The sequence below is a fragment of the Malaya genurostris genome, chromosome 2 (assembly GCF_030247185.1).
Source record: "Malaya genurostris strain Urasoe2022 chromosome 2, Malgen_1.1, whole genome shotgun sequence".
Lineage (NCBI taxonomy): Eukaryota > Metazoa > Arthropoda > Insecta > Diptera > Culicidae > Malaya > Malaya genurostris.
Window position 1 is genome coordinate 125,099,358 of NC_080571.1, and position 22,489 is coordinate 125,121,846.

The 22,489-nt window shown below is 35.6% G+C and overlaps 1 protein-coding gene across 11 annotated transcripts in view; it reads right to left on the bottom strand.

Moving 5' to 3' along the window:
* LOC131432084 (tight junction protein ZO-2) overlaps window positions 1-22,489 on the bottom strand; it is a 101,920-nt gene that overhangs the window by 44,256 nt on the left and 35,175 nt on the right. Inside the window, exon 1 of one of the 11 annotated variants that reach the window (XM_058598151.1) lies at window positions 13,869-15,060. The exons of the other annotated variants lie outside the window; for them this stretch is intronic. Within the exon in view, the coding sequence (XP_058454134.1) occupies window positions 13,869-13,934 (66 nt within the window). The 5' untranslated portion in view covers window positions 13,935-15,060. Of the gene's footprint in view, window positions 1-13,868; window positions 15,061-22,489 lie in introns of those variants that run through there. 11 annotated transcript variants of the gene reach the window in all.

The following is a 22,489-nucleotide window of genomic DNA, read 5'->3' on the forward strand; positions in this document are numbered from 1 at the left end:
TTTAGATTTAGTGTTCAGCACTATGAACTACCAATTGAAAACTCTACTAGGTTCTACAAAAGATCCTACAGAGAATTTGAAAAAGTCTGGGGTATACAAAATCTCGTGTCCTCATTGCGATAAAATATACATCGGACAAACAAAGAGAACACTGGACATTCGTTTCAAGGAACATATCTCAGAAATAGCGAAAGCATCCAAAGAATTGGAAAAGGGACTACCACATCACTTCAAGTCAAAAGTAGCAGAACATGCCTTTTTTGAAGATCATGAACTCTCTACTAATGACATAAAAATCTTAAGACAAATTTCCAATCCATGGAAATTAGATTCAGCAGAAAGTTTAGAAATTTTCAAAAATAACTCCATCTCTTTATTAAACCGAGACCAAGGCAATAGATCTTCTTGGCTTTTCCAGTTACTACCCATATCCAAGATAAAAACAAACATAGAAAACACTTAACTCTTCCAGTTTTCTGTTACCTGTTTTTACCTTTCATTTTGTGGTTTACCTACTTACGTTTCTACCTACTTACGTTTGTATAAAAGGAACTTCATTGCAGCATTCTTTCAATAAACTTATAAAACCGATACACTGAAGAAGGATGCAAATAGCACTCCGAAATACGTATCTGTATTATAACGTTTTATACACTTTCGAAAAATAGTGACTGTGAAAATAGTGACTTTGTGAGAGTGTAATGACGTGATATAACATAGTGGAATTCAACGGTACAACAACAGTACTATTAGTGACAACATTCTACTAACAGCTCAAACAAAAATTTAGTGACAATGGTTACCAAGCCAAGTGAGCCTAATAGGTTTATTAAGTTAAGAAAGAAAATTGTGGGAATATCGAGAGACATTGCATTTTTGAAAAAATGCAGTAGATTTGGATTAACTCCCACATGCTGCAAGGTAAAGGGTGGGAGATCTTTTTCTAAAAATATTCAAAATAAAATTCAACACGAAATTCTGAAAGAGAAAACTAAAAAATTGTTTAGCATTCTGAACGTGAAAACTTTGGAATGTTATAATCTTCATTTAAAATTAGCGAAACAATACCCCCAAGGTTTCGAAATTTTCCTAAGCAAAGTTAAATTTGCAGAACACTGCGAATCTGAGCGAAAACGAATTCTCCTTCACAAGAAATTCGAAAATTTACGTTTCAAAAATTCCGCACACCGCCCCCCAAAACCTCCAATACAGTTTTCAGAAGACTTCCTAATCAATCGGTCATCTCAGAATTTTACCAACGAACAAACAAAACTTCTCAATCTTGGGTTAAATTATGCAATTTCTTCTAAAGTAAATCTCGAACAAGTTATTATAGACGTAGAAACAGGCCTAAATAACTATAATCTTTCTTTTTCTCAAATTAATGATGCCAGAACTATTGTAGCTGATATCATTAAAAATACCTCACTGAAAAATCAACAAAATATGGGTGATAAAGAAATAGTGAAACAATTGCGGGAAAAGCCTGTATTTTATGTTAAGGCTGATAAGGGAAACAAAGTGGTAATTATGGACAAAGAAGATTATGATAATCTGATAATTAAAAAAATCAATGACGGCCCTTATAGGAAACAAAGAGCCGACCCCCTTCCAGATATTATTAAAAAAGTAGATAAAACTCTTCATGAATGCAACCCAAACTTCGATATCAATCTCAGTAGTCTCAAAGTTTCTAACCCTTCTTTATCCAAAATAAAAGGACTACCAAAGGTTCATAAACCTGGTAACGAAATAAGGGAAATCATTTCTTCAGTAGGGGCCCCAACTCAAAAAATATCCAAATGGCTAGTAAAAGAATTCCAATCTATGCCAAAAAAATTCTTCAGTAAATCAGTTCCTAACACACAGACATTCGTTACTCAACTTCAGAATTCAGGCGATATCAAAGATGACGAAATGATGGTATCTTTCGATGTAACCGCCTTATTCCCAAGTGTCCCAGTGAAGGACTCAATCAATCTGTTGGAAGATTGGTTACTTCAACAAAATAGTAGTAGTTTATGGAAATGCAAAGTACGGTCTTATCTTACTCTAACTCGGCTTTGCATGGATGTAAATTATTTCAAATTCAGAGGGGAATTTTATAAACAATTACAAGGGGCACCAATGGGCAATCCACTCTCCCCGTTTTTATGTGAATTATTCATGGCAAACCTTGAAGAACTTCTAAATAAGCAGGGATTACTACCTAATCGCTGGTGGAGATACGTAGATGATATATTTTGCATCATCAAACGCAACGATTTATCGAACTTTTTAGAAATAATTAATAATTTACATAAAAATATTAAATTCACCTATGAGGAAGAGAAAGACAACAGTTTACCTTTCTTGGACATTCTTATTGTCCGGGAGGCAAAATCCTTAACTTTCGAAATATATAGGAAGCCAACCAATACGGACCGTGTCATACCAAATACTTCTAATCATCCCCATCAATACAAAATGGCAGCATTCCACCATATGATTCACAGAATGCTATCTTTGCCCCTTAGAAAAGATGCTGCGATAAAAGAGAAAAACTTTATTTTTGAAATTGGAAAGTTCAATGGATATCCAGAGCATACAATTCAAACCATCTTCGATAAAAAATTAAGACTGTTGAAAAAACAATCACTTACAACTTTGACCCCCCCTTCTGAAAATTTTAAAAGAATATCAGTGGACTTCAATCAAAACATTTCACACCCACTAAAATCAAAACTAAGAAAATTTGGTTTAGATTTAGTGTTCAGCACTATGAACTACCAATTGAAAACTCTACTAGGTTCTACAAAAGATCCTACAGAGAATTTGAAAAAGTCTGGGGTATACAAAATCTCGTGTCCTCATTGCGATAAAATATACATCGGACAAACAAAGAGAACACTGGACATTCGTTTCAAGGAACATATCTCAGAAATAGCGAAAGCATCCAAAGAATTGGAAAAGGGACTACCACATCACTTCAAGTCAAAAGTAGCAGAACATGCCTTTTTTGAAGATCATGAACTCTCTACTAATGACATAAAAATCTTAAGACAAATTTCCAATCCATGGAAATTAGATTCAGCAGAAAGTTTAGAAATTTTCAAAAATAACTCCATCTCTTTATTAAACCGAGACCAAGGCAATAGATCTTCTTGGCTTTTCCAGTTACTACCCATATCCAAGATAAAAACAAACATAGAAAACACTTAACTCTTCCAGTTTTCTGTTACCTGTTTTTACCTTTCATTTTGTGGTTTACCTACTTACGTTTCTACCTACTTACGTTTGTATAAAAGGAACTTCATTGCAGCATTCTTTCAATAAACTTATAAAACCGATACACTGAAGAAGGATGCAAATAGCACTCCGAAATACGTATCTGTATTATAACGTTTTATACACTTTCGAAAAATAGTGACTGTGAAAATAGTGACTTTGTGAGAGTGTAATGACGTGATATAACATAGTGGAATTCAACGGTACAACAACAGTACTATTAGAATCAAAAATATGATCAGGAATTTAGGATAATATTTTGAACAGTGTGAGGTAACCACAAACAACTCAAATATTTAGTTTTCTCAAATTTTGAAAACAACGCGGAAAACTCTTTACTTTTGCTTGGCTTTTTCGCGCAAGGACGACGATTTTGAGGTAGTCAGGCACATATCTTCAACTGACTGCGTATAAAAGGGGAACCGTGGTCGAAATTCGATCATTTTTTCTTGTGCGTTGAATGCAAGCAGACGTCGTGGGACCAGCAGCTTCGGAGAGTGCACCTTCTGCGTGGTTAAAAACCTCAAACGCTCAGGTCGCAACTCTCATTTGGACTTCAGTCGTCAGGTGGAGCAGTTGGCAATGAAAGCAGATTTTTTGCGTGGTATAAAGCCTCAAACGCTTAGGTCGTGTTTTCATTTGGACTTCAATCGTCGGGAGCAGCGGTCGTCAATAATGAGAGCAGACCTTTAGCGTAGTGCCAAACCTCAAACGCTCAGGTCGTGCTCTCATTTGGACTTCAATCGTCAGGTGGAGCAGTCGTCAATGAAAGCAGAACTTCTGTTCTTGGTTCTAAATTTAGTTCTTGAACTCAGGTCCAATTCGTTATTCTACAATTCTATTCGGTTCTTTTTAGAACCATAATAAAGAATTATGCGAAATTTTGCTTTACTGTACTCTATACGGCCCATTTTTATTATAAAGAACTATCTAGTTATTTCATTATATTTAATTGCGTTTCAGAATGATTAATGTAACTAATCTGTTATTTAGTCTAGGCGCATTTTTTGAAATTCTAGTAGTGAAAAAGGGGAAAGTTGCACAATTCACACATTCGATTAACTACCAATTTGAACTCGGAAGTATAAAGAATGTGTGTCAGTTTTATTCGTATTCACGACATCCAATTATGTCTCTGACATTACACACCCGTACTTTTTTTTCAAATAAAATTTTATTGGGCTCATTTACTTTAGCTTAACGTGGCCGATTGTCTTATTGTTAGGAAGAGAGGAAGAGATGCCGTATTACGAGGTAGAATACTCCCCTAGAGTTAGTAAAGGGACATAGGGAGGGTGGGACATACACAGTATAGAATTGATATTTAAATACATCATTCGTTTATGGCATACATCTTTTAAACACACTTTGCGTTCGATGAATCTTCATGTTCTTCAGCTTGTAGCAAGGAAGAGATTATTCTGGATTAGGATGCTTTGTTGGTGTGACGGTTTTTGGCTGCTTCCAGAACTCAGTCAGTTTAAGGCAGGTGCATGCTCTGAATCATCATTTATACAGGCCATACTTTCAGCAACGTAAAGAAGAGTGCGATAGAGCTTTAGATGAGAAGAAGATAGGGAGAGCACTAAATTTGAGCATTGAAAGTTTTCAAGAAGTTGTAGATGATAGTCATATAAGGAAGATTCCGAGTTGCCAAGTCGTCGCGGACTGGTACGAAGGGTGGTATACCTCGGGCCCGAAGGGAACCTATGACTTGGAACCTTGCACCACAATACTCGACACACATCGAAACAACATGCTCGATGTCATGATAACCCTCACCGCAAACGCAGACACCACTCTTGGCGAGTTCTACACGACGGAGATGCGCGCTGAACATATAATGATTAGACATAAGCCTTGACATTACACGAATAAAGTCTCGGCTCACGTCTAACCCCCGGAACCAAGCATTCGTCGATACCTAACCCCCGGAACCAAGCTTTCGTCGATAGCTACTATTCCAAGTATATTGCCAGCTGGCTAAAGTTTTCTGACGACAACTGAAAAATTCATTGAAGCAAATTGGTCTTTCATAAATATCACCTTCTAGTGCGCCCACCTTGGCTAGTGAGTCCGCCCTCTCATTGGCTCGTATGGAACAATGTGAAGGGACCCAAACCAAGGTAATCTGGTATGATTTTGCAGATAAAGCACTTCAATTGTTCACTGAGTGCTTTCCAGGCTTTACTGAACGGAGAGCCTCAATCGAGCTGAGACTGTCCGATACAATGAAGTAGTGTCCTGTGGGCAGAGTGTCAATGATCTCAAGGGTATACTGAATTGCAGCTAGCTCTGCGACGTAAATTGAAGCTGGATCATTGAGTAAGAATGCGGTGAAGTTTTCATTGAATATACCGAGGTCAGTGGGCCCATCGAGTTTTGATCCGTCAGTGTAGAACATCTTCTCACAGTCGACTGATCTAAATTTAGGCGTATGGGATCCGGAATTTCATAAATCTCATCTTTCATGGATGTATCGAAAAATACAGTAGGATTAGAAGTATCCAAGAGTTGAACACGGTTGGAAACGACTGAAGAAGGATTTATATTCTGAGCCATGTGATCAAAATACTAGGACATAAAGCGGACTCGAGAATTAAACTCGACAAGCCTTTCGAAGTTTTCAATCACCATTGGATCCAAATGTTGCATCGGATGAGCAAATAATATAAGAGATCCCAGAACCGGTTTTTTAACGGTAAGACGCCCGCCAGCACTTCAAGACTCATCGTATGAGTTGATTGCATGCAACCCAAGGCAATGCGCAAACAACGACACTGAATTCTTTCCAGCTTAATGAAATGGGTGTTCGCGGCGGATCGGAAGCAGAAGCATCCATATTCCATGACGGATATCGTTGTTTGGTACAACCTGATCAAGTTTCCTGGGTGGGCACCTCACCATGATCCGGTTATTGTACGAAGAAATTTGATTTTGTCGTGAATACGACTTACTTTACTATGGGGTGCCTTTTCAAAATTTACCCTCTGAGAGAGTGATAAGTTTTTGATCGTGAATATCTCTTGTTGTATCTAACGAATCAAGATAATTTTTGCTACATGCCATCGGGAATATGATCACAATTTAATGATAAAATTTTCAGTTGTGTGACATAATCTCAAATAATTCAAAATTAAACTATTCTGAAATGTTTGGTATAAACGAGTATCAAAGAGGATAATTCATAAGGTGCGTTTGCTTTTCTCGTATTTTTAAAGCTCATAGCTCAGTGATCTGTGAAGGGATTTATATAATCTAACTACTAATAGAATCGAAATTTTTCAACTTAAACGTGTATAGCAAAAGCATTGAAGTATTTCAATAGTACACTATTGAAAAACCTGTTTCATTTGACCCATGTCAACACCAGCCAATTAGAACGCGTTTTGAGGAAGAGTACAAAATATCTGCTGCTGTACAACAAATCGTTCGAGAAAAATGTTCCGAAAAGTGGTGAATATCGCAGTGAGTTCCTCAATTTGGTACTTCTGAATGCTAGAAACGAATCCCTACAGCATATTGATAGTTTCTTTCAATAAATTATGCAAATCCGAAATGAAATAATCGACATTAAAATTCTGTATGCGGCTATTTTTATAGCCGTTAGGACCGCCCATTAGTGAAAAAGCTACAGACGAAATCAGGTAGAAACAAGTCTCTCAACAAAAAGTGAAGCCTTCTTTGTTTTTGCGAAAAATGTGGAAAAGGGGAATGCTTGCATAATTCATACAATTGATCAACTAATTGATATTCGGAAGTGTTAAGGAACGTGTCAGTTGTTTTCGTATTCACGACATCCAGTTATGTCTCTGACATTACCCACCCGCCTTTTTTTTCTGGCATTTTTGTTTCAGATACCTAATGTGACATCCCCAGGTGCCTTTGGAGTCGAACCAGACCCCGAGATATTTGAATGTGAAGACCTGAGCTATGGTTTCACCACTTAGTTGAAGCTGTAATTGAGCTGGTTTTCGCTTCCTCGAAAATACAACTAGCTCTGTTTTCTCCGTAGAGAACTCGATACCCAGTTGGAGAGCCCATATTGATAAGTTGGCAAGAGTATCTTGAAACGGCCCTTGCAGATCGCCCGCTTTGGGTCCTATAATAGACACAACGCTGTCGTCGGCAAGTTGTCTTAGCGTGCAAGATGTGTTGATACATTTATCTATGTCGTTTACGTATAAATTGTATAGGATGGGGCTTAAACATGAGCCCTGAGGAAGACCCATGTAACTAAATCGTAATGTGTTTCGCAAATGCCTTTTGAACTTCTGTTGAGAGTAACGCAAGACATTCGTTCGTGCCTTTGCCCCTGCGGAACCCAAATTGTGTATCTGAAAGCGAGCCCTTAGTTTCGACCCAATTGTCTAGACGAGAGAGAATCATTTTCTCCATCAATTTTCAAATACAGGAGAGCATAGCAATCGGTCGATACGAATTGTGGTCGGAGGCGGGTTGTCCAGGTTTTTGAATAGCGATAACCTTCACTTGTCTCCAGTCATATGGAACAATGTTACCCTCAAGAAACATGTTGAATAAATTCAATAAGCGTCTTTTAGCAGAATCAGGCAGATTTTTCAACAAGTTGAATTTAATTCTGTCTAACCCTGGAGCTTTATTGTGACATGACAAAAGCGCAAGTAAAAACTTCATCATTGAAAACGGCGTTTCGTCCGAGCTCGATGTTGGGACTTGGTATACCATTTGTAGCGGGACAGAGTCAGGGCACACCTTCATGGCGAATTCGTAAATCGAGAGATTTGAATATTCCTCACTTTCGTTCACATGATTACGATTCCGCATGCGTCGTGCCGTATTCCAAAGAGTGCTCATTGCTGTTTCTCTCATTAATCCGTCAACAAACCGTCGCCAATAACCGCGTTTCTTAGTTTTAAGTTCTAACGCCGCGTATTTCTGGTAATTTTCAGGTGTTCCTTTGGTTCTAAACGCGATGAAAGCAGATGCTTTTTTCTCTCTCAGCTCTGAGCACTCTTTGTCCAACCACGGGTTGTTAGTTTTCGCGCCGGGTATACGTTTCGTCTGCGATTGAATTGCGGTGTCGTGAATCAAACCAGCCAAAAATGTATATTCTTCCTCCGGAGTAAGCTCCTGTGATATATCTAGTTTCTAAGATATCGAGCTCGCGTGGCTTTTCCAATCAATGTTTCGCGTGAGATCATAACATTGATTGTCTCCGATGGTCTTAAACCACTGGTGTCTGAAACCATGATCGGCAAGTGGTCACTACCGCGAGGATTATAGATTACCTTCCACTCGCAATCTAACTGTAGCGAAGTCGAGCACAGGGATAAATCCAACGCGCTTGCGCGGTAAGGAGGTCTAGGATAATGCTCCAAATGTGTGCATGAAAGCCGAAGGAAATTCAAAAAATATTTTTATCTGTGTAGTCGCATACAACATTCTTGAATTTCATTTGAATATGACTTGCTGTTCCGAAATTACAGAATGATATGTGCAAAAAAATCGGGTTGGCGGTTCAATGCATAGGGCGCTGGTCTTACAAGCCAGATGTCGTATGATCCCCAACTTGAAAGGATTTTTAGTGTCAGTAGGATCGTAGTACTAGCCATGCACCGATTCTGTACGCTATGAATCGGAGGCGAAGTCTGTTGTAACAAAAAGGCCAAATTCCGCAACAGGAATGTAATGCCAAGGTTGCTTTTTCATGTGTGTTTTTCTCAGAGATGCCTGAACCAGGCAAAACAGGTTTTTCTACTTTTTTTAAGTTTTGCTGTAATCATATGAAGAGAAGAATAAGAACGACGAGAGAGGATTTTTCACCGCTGCCCCTATGAAATTGGCAATAAACTTCGCCTCTGAAATAATTTACATCCATGTAAAGGCGGGTAAGGATAGAATTTCTATAAATTGCTACTATTTTGTTGTTCCAACAGATTTAGATACCATTTGAGAATAAGGTAATTATTTTGACAATTTTTCAATTTCACCGGAGTTCAGATCTTGATTAGCAAACTCCTGCATTCTTAATCTACTGATGAACAATTTTGGTACAATTTATATTTTTTTAGGTAGACAGTCAAACTGAAAAATTCTCTATCACGCTACCTTGACGAAAAAAAAAAGTTTTTATACACCACACCTGATGTTTATTTTCATAATTGTTTACATACAATGATGTTTTTTTTTCATTATTGTTTACAAACTGATGTATTTTTTCATAATTGTTTACATACAAAATTGATATGAGCTCCCTTTCGAATTACTTCTGAAATCAGGAATCGAGGACCGGTATAACCAAAGTGAGTTTGTTAGTTAAGCCTACAATTGTAAGAATTTTGGAATCAGTTTTTTTGAGTCGTCGTTTATATAACGGCTCGAACATTTAACTACTCTTCACACTGTATTCCGGAACCGAAAGCCGGATTTGAATAAAATTACCTTCGGTTCGATTTTTGAATTTTGATTTAAATTGAATTTTTACACGTGTCTGCAAAATTTTTTAAACTGTACTATACAGGTTCCCGATTTCCAGTTCCGGAAGCACTGGAGGTAGGGGTAACAGTACGGTGGAAAAGAATTCATATTCATATATTTTTCGACATTGTTGGACCTTTTCACCACACATAGATTCAAATGGAAGGTCTTGTGGTCCATTTGCTATTGAGTTTTATATGAACCTGGCAGCCGATTCAAGAATTAAATGTTGATGAATGTTAGAAAATTCGAACCGTCATGTATGCAACGATATTAACAAGTGCTTAATGGTCAAACAAACTCACTCCGGTTGTGTTGGTTCTTATCTCATTGCTGTGCTGTTTGAAATGAGAGCAACGCGAAATGTTTTTCGAAAATAGTGTCGTAAACTAGCATATGTATATTTTTTAACAGTTATTCGTTGCATAAGACTAGTACTTTTATAAACCAATGATTACAGTTTATAAAAAATGTAAGAAATATAGAAGTTACTAAAGTTTATAAATGGAAATAATGACAAGACCTTTCATTTGAATCTAAGTTTGTGAAAATCGGTTCAGCCATCTCTGAGAAAAATTAGTACAAAAAAACGTTACAAACACACACACATTTTGCGTACTCGACGAACTGAGTCTAATGGTATATGACACTCGGCTCTCCGCGCCTCGGTTCAAAAGTCGATTTTCACAGTAATTGCATAACCTTTCTATATGAGAAAGGCAAAAATCAATCCAATATTACTTTTTCTTTTCGAAATGATTAGTTTTCGTAAGAACTTTGCATTTTATTCTTAATTTTGCGTCACAGCTGTACCTCGCCGAGGCATAGAATTCAATAACTCCACTGACGTTTTGTGGTAGATATTTCAGAATAAGTACGACGAACAACAGCCTATAGTTGCCTCGTATTGGTCGGTATAGCTCATAATACTCATAATTTAATATGTTTTCCCGATTTTTGACAGGTTTGTGGTCGGGCGACTGCATGTATCACATAATCACACGGAAATTATTTCCTTGAAAATAAGCTTTCGCTCGTCCATTAAAATACTTCGGATGATTAACTTGTAGAATGTTCCATTTCAAATACATATCCTTCTCTGAAAAAGACAACATTCTCTGGTAGTCTCACGTTATTTACTGCATCCACGAAGCCTGAGATTCAGTTAATGTACCCTATTTTACTGAAAAAGGTGCATTTTCATACCCCGATTCTGGTATCACCGTGTTTAACTGTTTTCATTGAGAATTGAAGAAAAAATTAAGTGTCTGGTGGCCGTCTGAAAAACCGACTTTTGCCATCTAAGCCAAATAATATTAGTTTGCTCTCATCACTTCACAAAATGTCATGCCATTTTTGAATGGCTAATCGATGTGAGATTTTGAGGAATTTGTACGAACACGCATTGATCATGACGTGAGTACAAGTACTATTAGAGAGCTTCTCGTGTGAAACTCGACTTTAATGATTCATTTCCTGTCAGTTGACGAGGTAATGGAAAGTTCGAAGTATTTAATAACTTACTTTTTTAACTTAATAATATAAGAATGTTGTTTTTCTATCTGAACCATCAGACGATCAGTTTGGGCGAACGTTACTCGTCTTTTATCCACCCCTAGCTTAATTATTGTTTTGTCAGTGTAATGCATTCACGGAACGACCGAAATTAGCTCTGTGCCTAATTCGTATTACTGTTTTTGAATTAGTTGATTTTAACAACAAAATTTCCAAAACAACTATGAAATTAGTAAAAATTGAGAATTTACTTTGCTGAAAAAAACTCTTACTTTTAGAGAATTTGTTTAGTTGGCGAATATCCTGGACAAAAACCAGCAATATTTCAATCCAACACGAAATTCTCATTGACAACTAATTTGTTATTAAAATCAGAAATTTTGTTTCTATTTATCTATCACCATCATTACTGAAGGACAGCACAAAGAACACAAAAATCAAATTGGTTTAATTAACAAGTTTATTAGCCAAAAACCTATGAGAAGTGTCAAAGCAAAACAATCCATTAAAAAGCTAAAAAGGACAGTCTTGTTGAAACTGATTGCAAATTGTTTTGATGTTTTTCGCATGTGTTACGATATATCCATATATAAATTTCTGGTTCGATTTGTAAAAATGACGTAAGCTCTTAGTAGAAAGTGTATTTATTCAGAATTTGTGCACATTTGAAGCGATTGTGCGAAAAAAATGTTTTTACGCGGAACAGTGAAGTGAGTTTCGAATGTTGCACTGTAATTGTATATGTCAAATGATGTTTTTTATCTTAGAAACCTTCTGGGCTACGCCGTCCGGTTTATTACTTGTATTCGGTTCTTGTTTTCCGAGTGCTCAAAGTTCTCAGTGAGAGAGTCGATTTCGCGAAGTCGAATGAAGAAAGCAGCGATTTAGAAGAAAAATTTTCAAAAAGAAGTTTATGTTTCGCTTATGTCTTTTTCTCCAATAAAACATCGTATTTATACCTGCCAATATAGAAAAGACTACCTCGACTGAAATATTTTTCGGTAATAGTGTGCCATCTACTGGCTAGTAGTCATTACGGTGTAAAGGTTTTTTTTCGATGACAGTGCGCCACATAGTAAATTGCAGAAGCCAATTCAACCATTTATGTTGGTTGAAAACAACGTTTTATTTTTCTAATTCAACTAAAAAATTAGTTAAATGGAAATGAAGTGTGCCTTAGCTAAGAAATGATAGCACGTTGAATTGGTGAATTCAACTAAAAAAATAGCCATTTCCACAAATATTTTATTATTATTATTAAGGGAATCAGAAATAAAAAATCTAAATTACCAAAAGTAAGATTTTTTTAGTTGTTCCAAAAAATAACTAACTAAAATCAGAAAATCAACTAATTTTTTCGCCAAAATGCTGATTTCGGTCTTTCCGTGTTGTGCCCGTTTTAATAAAATATTTTTTTTTATTTTTTCGCCGAACTTTAGTACTAACAATTAGCCGTTTTATATAATATTATGAACACAAATAAGTAGTACTTTGAACAACCCATCTTTCTGGGTTAGAGCAAGATGTACACTTTCCTCTAATTGATGCCAAGCATTAGAATGTCACTTAAAAATGATACACCAATTGAAAAAAGCATCTTCATAGCTTTGTTGGCTTGAAAAACACTTTTGTGATAGCGTTGCTATTTTTTAGGACAGCTAAAAATAATCAGTCATTGAAAATGACGCTTAAACTCACCAGACAGTAATCAACAGATTCAAAATAGCCGAGCATATTATGTTATTCGTTCAGACTAATTTTATATGATGCAATGATGATTAGCAGTCTAAAAAAAATAAATAACTTTAATAGCATACAGTAATTCCAAAACCGAAAATCGTATTCCCATTCAATGCTGTGGCAGATAATGAGACTACAGAATATTTCGTTTGAAACAAAGTTTCTGAAAACCAGTTATTAAGAAACTCGTTTTTGTCTGACTGATTCGGCGGCCTATATTCGGTATGATATACAATAATCGTGTTAATCAATTTATATTTGAAGTTACCGTCATCTAAAGAAAAAATAAATTTTTGTATTCATCATTTCTTTATGACCATACAGGTTTTTGTGCTTTTCTTTTTTCAATATGAGAGACAGAGGAATTACAATAATACAACAATGATTGCTTATTTCAAAATTTATTCACTCGTTCGCTAAAAACTATGACCACGCAGTTTGGAACCTGGTAATCATATATTTGTTATTAAATTTTGAACAATATTTCATAAATTTGCGTTGAATGTTGAACTGAGCAATGAAATTACTCAACTGGAATCAATTTGAAATATTTTTTTATTTCTTTAGTGGGATCAGAGGAATCCAAAAGCGATTTTAGGATCCTCAGCTGAAAACAACGGTGTGCCGAGATTATTGCCGGCGCACAGAACTAAAGAAATGCAACGTTATCGTAATACCGATAACTTGTTTCTGTATAGAGCAGATAAGAAAAAAATTCCAAATCAACACAACGAAATATAACTGCATTCTTAACTTTGATACTACACTATCAATAATATGTAACATTGATTTTCAGAACTAATTGGTTCTATCATTAGTGTTTTTATTGTAAAATGAAATATTCTTTTTTAAATTGATTTACACAAGAAATCCTTTAATTACTATACCTGGGAATCATTGTGAAAGTGGTTATTGGGCAATTGGGGTCCATTGGTAGCTCCAATAAGATCCATTATAAACGTGTTAATAACGTTGGTATCTTCGGAAATCCATTTAATAGTTGACTGAGTTTTACAGCTTCATTGCTCAACTGGTATACCATCGATGCAGAATGTACCATAGGGTGGGGTTCGAATCACTACATTTATACGGGCGTTGAAATCACAAGTTGCCAGACTTCACTGGAGAAATCACCTAACAAATACTGGTTTCATTTGATATGTTGATTTTTTTATTTCCGACTGTAGCTATATGCACAGTCGACTGAACACATGCACTTTTTCGTTTTCTATCAACGCTGCTTCGAATTCACTAACTTGCTGCCCGATGTGAGGATGTGATATGGATTGTGGCACACGATGAATTGCTGATGTTATGCTGGTTTCGAATTTCCGTTGTGTTTGTGAACTGAACTGACTCTTTCTCTCATACACGTTTCGTATACAACATCATGCTACGACGAATTTAAATTCCATATTCTTCTTCGGTAGAACGATGACCACAGCAAAAGCGTTTCCAAAACCTTGAATTGGTAATTTTTCCCTCAGCGCAACATTGTTCCTCTCTTCTTCCTTTGTCAATACATAAATAGGTCCATACATTCACAAACACACTCCTAAGACGAAACAAAGGTACCTGTGCCTGTGCGAAAAGGCAATAAGCGATAAAATACCTTCGCGTACTGCGAAATGGAATTTTAAATTACAGCTTCAATATGCACCACGGTGTTATTCAGCACTGCAATGAGCCACACTATCAAACACCCCCTAAACGAATAGGTTTGACCACACAAACGTTGTCGCTGGAATGCCGAAGCACGAATATTCAGAGGAAAACTGGTTACGCCACCGTGCATAAAGGCGAAATTCCACACCTACGATTCACGCTCCAGCTAATACAGCCATGGTATCCGCAGAAATGGCACTTAAAAATTTCAAATTTTGTACGCTATTAACTTTAATCCATTGTACGATTGATTTGCTGATCCGACACGAATCGAACAATTTTTAGACGCTACTGCGCTTCACTACACATATCTATTTTTTTAAATGGAGAGAACTTTTCAATAAGCGGCAAGATTAGCGCAACAGTCAGGAGCAGCAGTAGAGTCAAACGCGCACGGCTCAACAGCACGAAAGAAAATGGACGCCCCGAAACAAGTTATGCCTCGAAAAGCTCGGAAAGCAAATGAAAGTTAAGCCGAAACGGTGACGATGACGACGGCAATGTGACGAGAAACCTCGGGATACAGCGGAGTGAGGCAGGCTCTACATGAAAGAGCCCAGCTAAAACAGCAACGCAGGTCCATCGGTTGCAGGAAGGAATGAAAAAGACAGAAATTTAAAAATCATTTCTTATTTGCCTGATGTCTGCTGCGCTCTGCTATATCTACTGGCGTGCCAACAACGAATGATGACGAATCGAGTACGGTAAATAGGTAGCTTTAAGCAGGTAACCAAATACTCAGGTGTTACTTGCTTATGTAATTTGGAAGCTGATTTTTAATACTTCAACAACATTGAGAATATTATTATATTTTCAATCACATGTGGCATAGCATGTAATATAAATCAGGAAAAAAATTGAATATTTCCACAACGGCAAAACAATAAAATCATTTAAATTTTCCAGAAAATCAAATCCGTGGATAGGCTTGTAATCATATATTTATATTAATTTGTTGAAGAGCAACTGTGTTTTATTGGATACTTAGTACACACGAGTTATAATGCAATTACGCTGATATAGCAACCGATAGAATGAATGGGTCAGCTGATATGAATGTTGATACATTTATTCAACATCTCTTAGAATCGATAAAGAAAATGAGGCTCTGGTTCCATAAGCCGGGCCTGACAGGTTTTTTTTTAATCTGAAAAGTGTTTAGTAATCCTCAGTACGTAGTAATTTAGTAATATTAGTCATAAAGCTGACCTGTATATCAAATAATCAGTAAGGAAATATTGGCTTTTAGCATTATCTTCTTTCTAAGTCGATGCTCGAAAATATGACAAATGGCTTGTGACATCGTGACAAAAGCTTGGAACTAGTTCTCGTAAGCTGGTCATAGAATGTTCGCATTGTACTAATATATATATATATATATATATATATATATATATATATATATATATATATATATATATATATATATATATATATATATATATATATATATATATATATATATATATATATATATATATATATATATATATATATATATATATATATATATATATATATATATATATATATATATATATATATATATATATATATATATATATATATATATATATATACATTACTTGCACATTACCGATCAAACAATTTTGAGTGTTTCGAATTGTCAATCAGGTTTATTATTTCGACTTACGACCAGTTAGGAAGTTGTCGCACGACTTCATGTTGCATAGCTTTCAACATAGATTTTCTCCTTGTGGTAGTGGTTTCGAAAAGCTTGGATCGACCAGCAAACGTGTCTCAACTGTGTTTGTGAATGACCTTTATCTTGTGCTAGCTATGCTGTCAAGAATAAGAAGTTAGCTCACTTAAGAATCAGAAGAATCCTGACGAGTATCTTTTGCCGTGTGCTTTGGAATGTTGACTGACACAAAGCAAATGCGATATAGTGAATTAAACGTGGGCTAACAACTGCCAATCGAGCGGTAGATCTAACATTCGCATCGCAACATATTGAGATTAGAGTGATAAACATCAATTAAAAATCAGAAATCAATGCTCAAAGTTTGCAAGTTTGAAAACTGTTCTATCATTTCCATCTCAATTGGTATGAACTATATAGAAAACATGTCTGGCGATTCTAATAGAGATTGAAAAAAATCGTTGTAAACCAAAATGATTGGGTAGTTATAAGAGTGTAGTTTGCATTTTTGTCAGAAAAGCCGTTTTTTGCACTTTCTGTTTAGTTTACTATTTGCATATGGCCCCTCTCGAGATCAGAAACAGAAATAATAAAAATGTTTGGTTTAAGAGTTTCGTGATGGTCGAAACTCCACTGCTACTGACAGGGCCAAAACTATAAATGAGAAAGACATCATGATACTGGATCCCTCACATACTTATTTAGGACTAAAATTACAAACGCAAGCGCATCAAGTGTCTCTGCCTAGAAATTAAAAATCACTGTGAAATTTCGTGATGAAAACAAACTAATTCGACTAAAGCACGATTCACACGTTATATCAGGTGACTGTTACAGGCAAGAAATGGCAATGAAAAGAACTGCTTGTGACAGAAATTGATTGATCGTCTGAATCGTACAGAAAAGTCAATTGTTTATAGGCGATATTTTATTTCATCTGAAAAAAAAACAGTTAAAATATAGAAAAGCTACCACCTCTAAGTGGGCATCATTCTCAACTAGTTTGGAAATATCAGATTTTGTTGCATGCTAAACGTAAATTAGTAAAGAATATTGAACTAGTAACCTTTTCCGTCACAAGATGGTGTAACAGGGATGTCTTTTTCGATTTGGTTTGTATTGGATTCCCTGGAGTGATCAACATTGATATATAATATATTTGAATATACTATACTAAATTTAACCATAATCCCATAATAACGTTTCACAGGAACCACTTACTATGTATCTACTTAACTGCTTAAAAATTTGCTTCTAATTTTCATATAAGTCAGACCCTGTCAGCTTAGAGCGAAATCAATCTTCAGTTCAGCAACGCCATCGCACGGTGTCACATTCAACTTATCATGTCATTTGCATGGGTGCGCAGTGCTGCTATTTTGGCGCGCACGAGTTTGACATTTCTCTCCCATACTTCGAGATTCGATGCGGACTCGCTTGAGGGATATCTTGTTAATATGATGTCTTTGATACAACGGACAGCGAAAAAGTTGAAACGTTCAAAAATATTCATTCGAAATCGGTCCAAGTTTGAACCTCTAACGTCGTACATTTTGCAATATGTTGATCCACATTCACACGGATAATTGCAAAATTGCGTGTTTTTTATTATTTCGCTATTCTGCGTCGATTCCGTCGAACGCTAAGTTCTGCTGAAGAGCTCAACAACAGTATATCGAAACATCAATCAACACAGAAGACGAACGCATAGACACAAGACGGATAAACCGGCAAAATATCAGCCTGTTGTATGACACTGGAGCTGCATGTGCCCATATCGAGAGAGAGAGAGAAAACTATTTGTTATGTTGCAAGAAGAAATAATTGTTCTACTACTAACGAAAACAATCTCGAGTTTATAAATATTTAGTCTTTCGACTGTTACTTATGAAGCTTACAGAATTGGGGAAACAGTTCTGCAAATTGATGTAATTTGACTTATAGTTTTAGGTATTGTCTCGTGAAATCGATGCAATTCTTATTTTGAAACTGATAACACTCATAAACATGCTACACTGGAAACAAGCTTCGAATACCGTGTGTGCATAGCGATTATCCAAAAAAATACATCGAGTAATCCATTTAGTAGTCTTGGCAAAGCAGTATCATATGAATAGACATTTCATTCAAAGAATTGTTTTGTTTTGACATCACTAGTTTGCATCTGAAACCCAGCTTAAGGGATTAAGGTAGGGTGAAACATTTTTTAAAAATCATTTATTTTTTCCTTGTATTTTATTATAGTAAAACATTTCAAGAATATTTTGTCAAATTTTCAAGTTTATCGGAACAAAACTCTAGAAGTTATAAGCATTTTGCTTTTCTTATCTTATACTGCCAAGAGGCGAGAGATCGGTGCACAGGCCCAAGAATTCTGTTTCGATTGATTTGAAATAGACAAATTTTCTAGATTTTATTATTATAACAAAATACAAAGAAAAATATGATTTTTCGAAAGTGTTACACCCTACTCGCCCCCTAAAGAAATAAATTGTTTCCCTAGAATTTATAGACAGTAAACTTTAAACGAGTTTTTCTCGAAAGCACGTTTTCAAAGTCCGTGTCCATCGTCAGTTAAAAACTACTTAACCAATTATTTACAAATTTTGCAGACACTTTCTGCATATAAAATACCCAACCCCAGCGTTTTCATTTCCTGTTTTTTTGGGAGGTTTAACAGCTACAAAATATAGGATTTTTCGTGAAAAATCGCAGTTCTGACTTGAAACAACTTTGTCCAGGACATGAAATGCACATCTTTTCCTTAGCTTTCAAATAAACGATTCCATACAACAACCTTGATAGTTTCTTTCATAAAAAAGTTTAAAATAATACACAAATTAAAAAAAATTTCAAACTTGAGCCTAATTTTTTTTAATTGAAAAAAGAAGCCTTAGGGGTTTAACTTAATTTTGGCAAAATTTCAGTGTGTAAAGATTAATACTTCCAAAGCAGTGAATTTTTCAATCACGACCCGCACGCGCGGAGCGTATCACAGCGCAACTCGCACGGATACGGGTTCAACTTGTCGACACATGTCGCGTCACTGATCGAATCCTAACTTTGACAGTTTATTGTTAGCAACATTTCAGTAAAGATCGCGGTGTACAAATGAATTCAAAAATTAAAAACAATCGTTGCATCGAGTTTCTTCTTCCCTTCTAGAGAAATTCGATTTTTTGCAAGCAAATGATGTTTTGTGTGTACCGTTTAGGCAGAAAGCGAGTAAAATCGGGACAAAGGATTTACGTGAGTGTTAAAATAGTGATGAGATACAGTTTTAAAAAAGTTGTGAAATGATGCAATTTTCACTATTCAGCTGTGAGGGAAGAGCTCGGCGCACAGGCCTAAGAATTGTGTTTCGATCGACTTGAAAATTTGACCAAACATTCTAGAAATGTTTTATTATAACAAAATAAAAAAAAAAGATTTTTCGAAAGTGTTAGACCCTACTGCCCCCTAGAGAAATAAATTGTTTCCTTCAATTTTATAGACAATAAACTTTAAACGTAGGGGTCTAGAAAAACATCTACTACAACTATGTTGCTAAGATTTTTTGACTTATGGTAATTCTGCGTTGAGATACAGAAGAAATACGTTCCGAAATACGTATTTGAATTGTGACGTTTATTTAGTATACACATTTAATGTGTTGTGAGATACATTGTAAATGTGTGTAGTGTAAACTGTATAGTACACTAAAAAAAATCACTTCAGTTTCAGGGGATTATTCCCGTAAATGCATTATTTGACTATATTTTAATACTCTACGTGTTTTCTGTATATAACATATGGAATCCCTGCACATGTTTCGTTCAAAACCTTTAAGTGGTAAAACACATACTTTTTAAGTAATCTTCCTGTATGAAAGAAACTGAACCAAAATGAGTTTAAGCTTTTAACTCTGTAGAGTTTAAACTTTTAACTCTGTAGGGGACGTTCAGGAACATTTCGAGCACTCTCGGGAAGTCTTGAAAATCTCATCGAATAAAAGAATGTGCAAAAGAGATCACTATCAATCAAGCTTCAATGCCGAAACCGGTGATCTAATCAATATTGGAAATAGTTATTTGTGTGACGATTACCAAAAGAATCGCGATTCAAACGTTATCAGCTTTGGTGAAATCAACTAAAATTATTGACCTAAGTTGATATTCAGTTCAATTATGTTCTAAAAATATTCTAAATAATTTATCTTCTAATAACAACAATGCATAAGTTTTTCATTTTAGTGATTTCCATGCTTAATGCTCATGCATCAACCATGAAAATATTAAGTGAGTTTCCAATGCACAAAATGATGTTCACGTCATGTAACTGTTACGATAATATCAGTTCATAGTTATATGAAAATCACGGATAAGAATCATATGTGTGTGTGTTTATTTATTTGGAGCAGGAAAAGACCCAATGGAGCTAAAATATTACAACAATCCAACAGATACATGTATGTACTTAATACTATTAATTAAAACTAACCCTAGCTAACTAACTCTATAGTAATCAGATGACACTAAACCCATCGGTTAAACGATGGTGATTTTGCATTAAAACTATAGAAGAAAAGAAAAATGCTTTAAAAGGAGGGGGGGGGGGGAATGGTGAATGTGAGTGAACGAACGAAATGTAGATCTTATTAGTGGACGAAAAAGATGTTGGAAGACGGAAAAAAGAGGATGAGCAAACGTGATTAGAACCGACATATACATCTAATTAGTGTTCGAAAAGATATGAGAAGAATGATGAAAAGAGGAGAAGATGTATGTGACAAATAACGTCACTCAATTTTCTCAGAGATGGCTGAACCGATTGTCACAAACTTAGATTCATATGGTCTTATGGTCCTATACAAAGTTCCTGAGTTTCATTTGGATCCGACTTCCGGTTCCGGATTTACAAGAAAATATGTGAAATTTTATTAAAAAATGCGCACTCAATTTTCTCAGAAATTTCTCAACCGATTTTCACAAACTAAGAAGCAAATAAAAGGTTTTGAAATGCTTTAAAAAAACGAAAAGCTAACCCAGATCCGACTTCCGGTTCTGGTATTACAGTGCGATTAGTGAAAATTTTCAATTTCATTAGTATTTTTTCACAAGCGATGGTGAAACAAGGTGCACATTTTTATAAAATTTACTGCAAAATTCATCTAGTTGGCAGATCTTTTTAGTTAGTGGATATATAAAACAACTTTGGGACTACTAGTCCCTGGTTTACGCTTCCGAAAGCAACGATAATAGTGAGTCGAAAAACAGAACTCACTTCGATTTCTCAGCAACGGTCGAACCGATTTTCACGAATCATGATTCAAATTGAAGCAATCATTGTCTTCAAATATACTGTGCAATTTCATCCTGATCCGACTTTCGGTTCCGAAATTATAGGGCGATGAGTGTCAAAATATTCAAATGTCCCAAGGTATGATTTGATTATGTGCCATAAGAAACATTTTTAAATTTTCGAATTTTCCGTCCCCGGGGGATTCCCCTCTCCCTCTCGGGGGCCCTGTAGGTAGCTATGAATTGTATCGTTTGTAGAATTATGTTACCTGTAAAACTCAGAATTTTTTCTGTGTAGATTTGGCTTCAAATTGATTCAATTTGTAGGCCATATTAGTTACTTACTAAACGAACCGACTTCGTCTATACTGGTTTCAAGTTCCCGGTTCCAGAAGTACCGGAAATAGTGGTCAAAAAGTTTTAAACGAGACTCACTCAATTTTCTCAGAGATGATTTCATCGATTTCCACAAACAGGCTCAAATAAAAGTTCCTATAGTCTCATAGGTTGCTGTTTAATTTCATCCGGGTACGACTTCCGGTTCCAGAACTATAGAGTAAAGTGTGTCATTTAGTGTTACGATGCAAAATAAAGAAAACAAATTTATTAACTTGACATATCTGTTTACAGATTGAAAAAGTTATGTTAGTTTATATCCAAAGAAAATTTCTTATTTTATTCAAGATTGAACAGCATCCTTTTATAGCATGTAGTCCCAAAAAGTTTACCAGATCTTTCTAGAAAATAATTCTTGTAGTATGCATAGACACAGTTTTTGATAATTGTAATAATTACTCAACCATTCAATTAATGATTAAATTTTAACATTAATATCTCGTCTTACTTTGAAGTAAAATCGATATTTCAAACCAAATTCAAGCGTGAATTGACACGTTCGAAT